We start from the raw sequence: 9,354 nt of genomic DNA, 5'->3' as shown, positions 1-9,354 counted from the left end.
TCAAGGGACACGTACCTCATGCCTAAGCCCCCTGGTGATCTATGAACTGCAAGAAGATAGTAGTTCATCTACCTAACTTATGTGCTCAGAGACCACCTACTAGTTTGTATTCCATTCAAAATCTGGTTGGGGTAGGTGTGATGGGTTCGGTCACAGAGACCCCCTTGGGACTGTCACCTGATGTGCTGAGACGACCTCAGAGCCCGTTTTCTCTGCCAATTTGGGCCTCCAGAACCCAGTCTTGTTGAGCCAGATATGCTAATCTGCTGCAACACAGACCCAGGGTCTGGCCCGTGCCCCCAAAACTGCAGACTTAACTGAAAACGGCTTAGAAAGTACTCCTGTCTCTAGCACCCAAATACCCAGCTCCCAATGGGATCCAAACCCCAAATAAATCTGTTTTACTCTGTATAAAGCTTATACAGGGTACACTCATAAATTGTCTGCTCTCTATAACACTGATAGCTATGCATATCTCTCTGTTTGCTCCCCCAAGTATTACTTACTTACTCTAAGTTAATTAAGAAGCAAAAAGTGATTTTATTAAGTATAAAAAGTAGGATTTAAGTGGTTCCAAGTAATAACAGAAAGAACAAAGTAAGTTACCAAGCAAAATAAAACAAAACACACAAGTCTAAGCCTAATACATTAAGAAACTGATTACAGATGACATCTCAACCCCAGAGATGTTCCGTTAAGCTTCTTTTACAGACTGGACTCCTTCCTAGTCTGGGTCCAGCAATCACTCACATTCCCGTAGTTACTGTCCTTTGTTCCAGTTTCTTTCAGGCATCTCTTTGGGGTGGACAGGCCATCTCTTAAGGCAGCTGAAGACAAAATGGAGGGGCTTCCAGGGCCTTTTATATTCTCTCTTGTGGGCAGAAACCCCTTTGTTCTTCTGTGCAAAGTCACAACAACAAGCTGGAGTTTGTAGCCACCTGGGCTAGTCACATGTCCATGAATGGTTCAGCTTTTTTGCAGGCCGACACCATTGTTTACATGTTAGTTTGAACGTTCCCTGGAAAGCTCAGATGTGGATTGGCGTCTCCCAAAGTCCATTGTCAGTTAAGTGTTTCTTGACTGAAAATAGTCCTTTCTGAAGAAGCTGATCAAATGCTTCATTGAGGCTACTTAGAATCAAACACATTGAGATACAAGTACATAGCCAATATTCATAACTTCAAATACAAAAACTATACACACATACAGACAGGTTGTAATTTGCTGGTTATGATTATGCTTTCTATAGGCACCTTACTTGATCTCCTTTTTACAAGATTTGATGCAACTATAGGACCTTGGTTGCAACAATGATCTATACGGTCACAGTTCATGGCAATAATGTCGCAGTAGGGTCTCCTATATACATTTTAGTCCCGTAGTTAGCACAATAACCTGGGATGTGAGAAACCCAAGCGTCAATTCCGCTCACCTCAGGCAGCAGGGGAGAAAGGATTTGAACAGGGTGCCCCCTCACCTCTAAGAAGCAGGCTCTAACTACGGAACTATGGGATAGTCTGGTGTAGAACTTCCTCAGTCTTTCCTGTTGAAGCTGTTCCTCACATCCCAGGTGAATGCTTGAACCAGTAGCCTAAAAGGTTAAGGTGGGCACCATCTTGTCTGGTGGCCATTTTGTGTGGAGGGAGGCAAGCACCACCTACTCCTCCAGCTGCTTGGTGTGGAGAGAGGCAGATGCCTAATTCATTCTTATAAGAAAGGACTTAGGTGCCTAAACTACCTGACTCCAGGAGAGGAGTTCCCAGTTGTGGATCACAAGCAGTTACAGGTGCCTGCGTGCAGCCCATCTTTGAGCATCTCTGTGAGAGGGGTGGGGCTTAGCACACACCCTCCTCAGCATCTTCACTGGCCAATTTATACAGCTCCTAGCCCAGTGGTTCTTAACCAGGCATCTAGGGCCCCTGTGGGGCCATGAGCAGGTTTTAGGGGGTACCAAGCAGGGTAGAAAGCCAAAGCCCAAGCCCCACCACAAGGGTCTGAAGCCCAGGACTCTGAGCCCTGCCACATGGGGCTGAAGCCAAAGCCTGAGCAATGTAGCTTAATGGGAGCCCCTGAAGCATGGGGGCCTGGGCAATTGCCCTGCTTACTACCCCCTAATGCCGGCCCTGGCTTTTATATGCAGAAAACCAGTTAGTGTGGCACAGGTTGGCTTTTATAGCATGGCGGGGGGCTCAGAAAGAAAAAGGTTGAGAACCTCTGTCCTGCTCTGCTGGCTGTTATGGCCTGTATTCTTAGGTGCCTCTCTCCCCCTTCATTGTATAAGGCAATCACAGGAATGCCACTGAAATCCACAAAACCTGAATTAGGAACTACATACCTAATTCAGGTTTTGAGGATTTCAGTGGCATTCCTGTGATTTTAATATGTGCCTAAAAGTTAGGCACTGCAATACCTAAGTCCCTTTGGAGATCCAGGCCAGGTAGTTTTTAGCTTGGTGATGCTAGCTAAGGTTATCATTATAACCTTCAGCTGGGGTTGATCTTGACTAGCTATGCTGAGGTAACGTACTTCACTAGGACATGGTAGTATTTGCTACTGTAAGCAGACACATAATATAAACAGTAATGAAGCCCTCTACATTAGCTGTACTATTGTGGACTCCCTTGTAAACAATGTGAAGCAAAGAATGACTGTAAAACCAAATAACATGCAAAGATGGGACACACATTCATAAGTGTAAATTCTTATTTCTCCATAAATAGTTTGAGTTCTTTCTGAATTATGTTCTTCACTCAGATTAATTATTTAAAATAATTAAAAAATACCAAACAGAGGTGGATTGTAGCACTATACCTACACACCATCCAGCTGTCAGGCAAGAGTAGGCAGGGATTAAAAAAACAGTGCAGCTGTACCTGATGTTTAATGGCACATGTCCCTTTGTGCCACCCAGGCCACATGAAAGCTGCCTGGAAACATTTTTCACTAACCCTTTTGCACATACACACTGTACTCCAAAGATATTGGGACTGAGGCTCATAAGCTGCAAGTGGCGGCTTGTCAATGTATCTGCTGGAGGTCTTATGCAGCACATATTAAAACACTGATTTAATTATTAACCAATCTAAGCTATTAACCAAACAGGAAGCTTTGACTGTTATTAACCAATTAAGTTACCAGTTTGTACAAAGTTATTAAAGTATTTGTGCTGAGAATGTTATGTATAAAAAAACTAAATATTTCCCATCATACCATTTAACTGGGAGTAGGACCGCAGAGTAAATGAAACAATGAATTCAGGCTACTGTGGCTCTTTTGGGTAATGATCCCTAATTCGGCTCCTGAACCACTGAGTATCACCGCTGTAATCCATTTCACCCCGATCCTTTAGCACGTGCTAGCCCGGGGCATCTAATACTATTTTAAATATTCCTGCTCCAGAGAGCTTCTGGGGGCCGTGCACTACCTGGGATCACTGGCAAGTGACTAAGATCGGGGGGGGGGGGCGACCGGAGCCATGGTGTGTGCACCCCAAAAACGCTGGTACAATCTGTGAGGCTTAAGAAACCCATTTTCCTGAGGGAAAGGCGGGGGCGATACTTCGGAACCCCCCCTGCTCAAGTGACCGCAGGTGGATTTCAGAGCCACCCTTTACCTGGCAAGGCGCCCCGCACCTGCAAGGTAGCGAAGCAAGGGCGCCCCGGCCCCGGCCCCGGCCCCAGCCCCAGCCCCAGCCGCAGGAAGTTGCCGGCCGGCAGGGCTCCACCTCCAGCCTGGAGCGGGAATCGGGGCGGGGCTCCCGCCCGAAGTAACCTCCCACCTCCTCAGCCTGGGGGCGCTAGGCGTCTGCAGAGGCCCGGCCGGGCCCCCCGCGCGGGGTGACGGGCGGCCCAGGGGCGGGGCGCGGGGCGGGCCCGGGCCCGGCGGAAAGTGCTGAGTCACGGCCTGACGCGGGCCGCCACCAGCCCCCGTCACGTGCTACGCCGGGACACAGGCTCCTGCCGCCGCTTCCGCGCACTGCGTCCCAGCGCCCTAGCCGCGTCCGCCTCGCTGGGGGCGCCTGCCGCGCTGAGAGCCCGGGGCCGGCGGCGGCGGCCTCGGCATGGGGCTGCTGTCGCAAGGCTCTCCGCTGAGCTGGGAGGAGACGCAGCGGCACGCGGAGCACGTGCGCCGGCACGGCATCCTCCAGTTCCTGCACATCTACCGCGCCGTGGCCGAGCGCCACAAGGACGTGCTCAAATGGGGGGACGAGGTGAGCGGGGCGGGCGACTGGCAGGTGCCGGGCGGCTGCGGGCTCTGCCTCTCCGCTTCCCTCCCGAGAGCCCTGCGGTGTGGGAGCGCCGGCCGGGGGGGCGGCTCGCCCCCTGGGGGCAGGGCGGGTTTGGGCTCGGCGGGCGGGGGACCAGGCGGCTGCCCCTGGTGCCTCAAGCCCCGCGGTCGCCGCACGCCCAGCGCCTTTGGTGCGGCTGCCTGCTTCGTGTGTGTGTGGGGGGGCGCTTCGCTCCCCAGGGGGCGGGCTCGGAGTTCGAGCCCCGGGGCTGCCGGCCGGGGCGCGGGAGGCGCGGGTGTGGAGCCGTGCGGGGGATCGAGGCGTGGGGGCGGTAGCTCTCCGTCGGTGTTTGAACAGCCTCTCCGCGCAGAGTGCGCTCCGGCCCCCGAGCGATGCTAAAACGCTTTCCTGTGGCATCTCTAGGCTTGTGATACCCGGGGCGCTGCGACCTCACAGCAGCTGCAGAGGGTTACTTTTTATTTTTTATTTTTATTTTAAATTGTTTTGCTTTTTGAGCCCAAGCCCTTTCTGCTTTAAAAAACCGAGTCTCAAAAACCAAACTACAGAGAAGGGCGATTCATATTAAGCTTCTGACTTAATTGTCAGGAGTGGAAAATTGTAAGAGGGGGCTGGAGTCAGTGTCAGGAGAAAAGGAGGACTTGTGGCACCTTAGAGACTAACAAATTTATTTGAGCGTAACCTTTCGTGAGCCACAGCAGATTATCTTCAATGTTAGGTTCCTGGAGACCATCTGTTCAGAATTCTCCTTTTGGGTCTTAACTCCTTAAACCACATTCATGCTCATAGTATCTGAGCATCTTCCAGTCATTCATTAAGCAAGGTGATGTTTATTTTCTCATCCCCTCTCATGTGCCATGGTGTGTTTTGGTAGGTTTTTTGTTTAAATACACCTGTTGCTATGTATTTATAAATTCAAAGAAGTGCTCCTTGTACTTGGAGTGGAAGGTGGTGAGGTTTGTGATGGTTTTCAGTTCCTGGAGTTGTTCGTTCCACAGCCTTGGACCACCCTTTGAGAAATTTATATCCCCTGCACGGACTAATTTAATTCAAGGCTTCCCTGCCCCACAATGGGATCTAGGACATCATCATTCTGTCAAAAATGATAAGGAAGAGCTAGCAGGTCACAGCTTGAACCCTAATACAAATGTTCGGTCTCGTTATCTATAGCTATCGAGTAGTACATCTCCTTATGAGGTAATGTCAGGAGACCTGGAGATCCCAGTAGGAAGCAAGATAGACAAGGGGCTCTTGTGTTGCACCTCAAGCTCTGTTCCTGGATCATTATCAAACCAGAGAGATCCAATTTGCGATTAGGAATAGGTTTTCAAACACTTCTCTTCCAAAGCACAGTAACCACAGGTATATCCAACCTGGGAGGGGCTCCATTATGAAAGAATTTAGTCTTTAACGGATTATAAATGCTCTGCAGATTAGGGCAGCCCTGTACACACTGGCAGTTGTCAGAGACCTGATATCGGAAAAGGTGGTCATGGGGCAAGTGCACTCTTGGGCCACCATGTTTTATGTAAACAATCCAGGAAGGCTTTTGATTGTGTCTCCTGTTTGGGAAGCTCTGCAAGTGTGGGAGTGAGCTCTTGAGCCTCTTGAAGGTAGCTGGGCAAAGAGACTGCCCTCTCCGCTGAGGGAATGTAGGGGCTTGTCTACACTGGCACTGTACAGTGCTGCAGCTGTCTTGCTCAGGGTGTGAAAAAACACCCCCCTGAGCGCTGCACGTTTCAGCGCTGTAAAGCGCCAGTGTAGACAGTGCACCAGCACTTTAACGTTGCCAGTGTAGGCAAACCCTAGGTCTCTTCTTCTCTCCACTCTTGGCTGTAGCTCTTCTTAATGTTCTTTCTCTGACCAGACATAAGCTACCAAATCTCTTTCCAGGCCAGAGCACTTATTATGGACAGTCTGTCCATGAGCAATCTCAGGATTAAGAAGCGGCAGAGCAGAACTCCTGTAGCCTTAGTATGAAAGTTAATTTTTTTTAGGTTTTCTATTACATCTTTTTTTTGTTTTCCTCTTCTCTTGTTTTAGTCTTAAATTAGCTTTTCTTTCTGGCAGTTTCCTCTCCCATGCAGAAGAACTGACTGGAGCTATCAGAGGGCAATTTTTATATTTGGCAGAGGCAATGCATGATGTTCAGTAGCAGGAATGGCTTGCCCTCTTCTTGGCTGCTGATGTTCTCAAGGGTCAAAATCTTAAGATCTAGGGGAGTTGTACCAATCTCATGCTAAAGAGCTAACATGCAGGCTTGAGAAGCCTGTAGGCCTTCAGGGAAGCAGAATTACAGGCAACAAACTTTCCCTCTTTCTAGTTGTACTGACCTGTTTCCCCAGATGTAGCGATATAGATTTGTGTACTGTATTATGATGTGTCTTTCAGAGAGCAGGTTAATACCTGCAATTCCTTTAAAAAATTTTATAGAGCGAGCAGGAGTTGTCTCAACTCAATCAGAAAAGATCATTCATTATTTCATTGCTGCTGTTTGTTTACTGTTGCTACATAATGCATTGCATTGACACCTTCTGTTTTACTTGTCAGAGTAGTACCAGTGTATGTTAAGATAGGTCTATCTTAACATATTGTAAGCTGTTATTTCAGTGGGTCTTAAGGGCTCAACAAGGTATTGGAATCTGTCAAACATTGGTTGGTGAAATTTGTGGTTTGAACTTATGGTTTGTGCACATGCAGAACAGTAACTTATTTTGCTTCCATATTTTTCTTCCACTTGTAAAACAGTTCATTTGTATTAGAAACTGACTAGTTGAAAAAGAAACTTGACTTTTAGATTTCTCTGATCAAATAGCCGGAAGGATTGTGGAAAGCATTGTGGCATCTATGTTGAACTCAGAAGAATTAACCCTGTTTTAAACTTGACAGAAAAAAGTGCTGTGGATTTGGACCTTGTATATCAAATTATAGCTTTAAAATTTTTTTTATTGACTTGGCTATAAACCCTTAAAGATAGGAATTAATAATGGAGATGACAGCTCTCACTTAACTGTAGTGATACAGTCAGGGCTGCTGTAATAAAACTGATGTTCTAAAATACATTTCTGGGATACAGTTGGGTAATAGCTTTATTTCTGTTTTTTTGTTTTTTAAAAGGAATACTATCAAAAATTGCTTGCCTGCCCAGCTCTGTGTCTGGAACACTGAGGAAGATAAACAGTGAGCTCCTTACCTGCAGATCCTCCCTGTTCTTGTCCACAGACAGATAGATAGAAATATTTAAAAGATGCCTTCCCCCTTCATCTCCAAAATTCTTTTTCACAAAGTGGATTCACTGTGTTTGCTTGTGAATGCAGAGAGAACCTGTAGCCTGGGGTTGTAGAGCTGTCCAATGTCTTGTCCATTCTAGAACATTGTAATTATAATCCTCTCACATAGCATACCTGTAGCACACTATGCCTTTGGCTTACAAAGGTGTTGAGCACCAGTGGCTCCCCTGACTTCAGTTGGGGCTGCAAGTGCTTTCAGGCGGAAGGTCTCTGGACATAAAACAGCATTCACACCACTGTTGTGATCCACTTGTTCTGAACAAAGCTAAGCATAGCTAACAGTAGTGCTATATCCCTCCCAGTAAAAAGAACGAGGAGTACTTGTGGCACCTTAGAGACTAACAAATTTATTTGAGCATAAGATTTTGTGGGCTAAAACGCACTTCATCGGATGCATGTAGTGGAAAATACAGTAGGAAGATATATATACACACACACAGAGAACATGAAAAAATGGGTGTTGCCATACACACTATAACGAGAGTGATCCATTAAGGTGAGCTATTATCAGCAGGAGAAAAAAAACCTTTTGTAGTGATAATCCGGATGGCCCATTTCCAACAGTTGACAAGAAGGTGAGAGTAACAGTCGGGGGGAAGGGGGAAATAAGCATGGGGAAATAGTTTTTCTTTGGCTCATTACACAATTTCCCCATGCTTATTTCCCTCCCCTCTACTGTTACTCTCACCTTCTTGTCAACTGTTGGAAATGGGCCATCCGGATTATCACTACAAAAGGTTTTTTTCCTCCTGCTGATAATAGCTCACCTTAATGGATCACTCTCGTTATAGTGGGCATGGCAACACCCATTTTTTCATGTTCTCTGTGTATATATATATCTTCCTACTGTATTTTCCACTGCATGCATCCAATGAAAAGGGTTTTAGCCCACGAAAGCATATGCTCAAATAAATTTGTTAGTCTCTATGGTGCCACAAGTACTCCTTGTTCTTTTTGTTGATACAGACTAACACAGCTTCTGATCCCTCCCAGTGTAATTCCACATTGTTCCTGCCCACCTTTCAGTAGCAAGTTTGAAAGATCAAAGCATTGTGATCTCTTGAGCTACTAATCTACCATCTTGCTTACAGGCTTGGGAGAGGCTCAGGTGATACTCTGTCATGTCTTTGCCAGGCTGCTTCCCTCTCTTCTGATCTGTCTCTCCCCAAAAAAACCCACTACTCCAACAACTGAAGCGCCACAGCAGCAACGACAGACATACAAGAATAACAACAAATACAACTTCCTGTTTAGAAAATCTTAAGTCTCTTTAAGATTACAAAATAAAGTTCTTATAAAAAGGAGAGGGCATCATTCACCTTTTCTTTTAACTTCTTTCCTTATTTACAGTCAAATTAATGATTCACTGTAGTGCGGGTTGGCAGATACTTGCGATATAAAGACCTACGTTGCAGAGAGGTAAGGTAGACCATATTCTGGCTTCTCCACAGTTACCCTCCTGAAAAGCTATCTATATGCTGGTGCTTTACCTGTTTCCCATTCTGTTCCAGTCCATCTTTCTGTCTGCAACTCAAAGCAGACATAGGCTGCAAAGTTAAACTTCATATGTTGGATTCTGAAGAATGAAATGGCTGGCCTCTTGGCCACTCGGCTCCGTTCCATTGCTTTGTGCTGTGCATGCGCTTGGGTATTCAAAGTGAAACCCTACTGCATATATTTTATTTGTTTGTCTCTGCAGTCCACTTTGCTGCAAGACAGAACAAGATGATTGATTATTTTTCAGACCTTGTGCCATGCCAGACCTGGAGTGAATGGTGTGAGCAAAAGTGACTAGAAGAGAGATGTGGAAAGGGACTA

At 46.6% G+C, this 9,354-nt stretch overlaps 1 protein-coding gene across 1 annotated transcript in view; it reads left to right on the top strand.

Moving 5' to 3' along the window:
• The first annotated feature begins 3,952 nt into the window (after nt 1-3,952).
• Nucleotides 3,953-9,354, top strand: part of GCLC (glutamate-cysteine ligase catalytic subunit) — a 57,099-nt gene continuing 51,697 nt past the window's right edge. Inside the window, exon 1 of the mRNA XM_074947819.1 lies at nt 3,953-4,210. Coding sequence (XP_074803920.1) covers nt 4,061-4,210 — 150 coding nt within the window. The 5' untranslated portion in view covers nt 3,953-4,060. The remainder of the gene's footprint in view (nt 4,211-9,354) is intronic.

The sequence above is a fragment of the Natator depressus genome, chromosome 3 (assembly GCF_965152275.1).
Source record: "Natator depressus isolate rNatDep1 chromosome 3, rNatDep2.hap1, whole genome shotgun sequence".
NCBI classification, from domain to species: domain Eukaryota; kingdom Metazoa; phylum Chordata; order Testudines; family Cheloniidae; genus Natator; species Natator depressus.
Note: the sequence above shows the minus strand (reverse complement) of the source record. Positions and strands in the feature narration are given on the sequence as shown.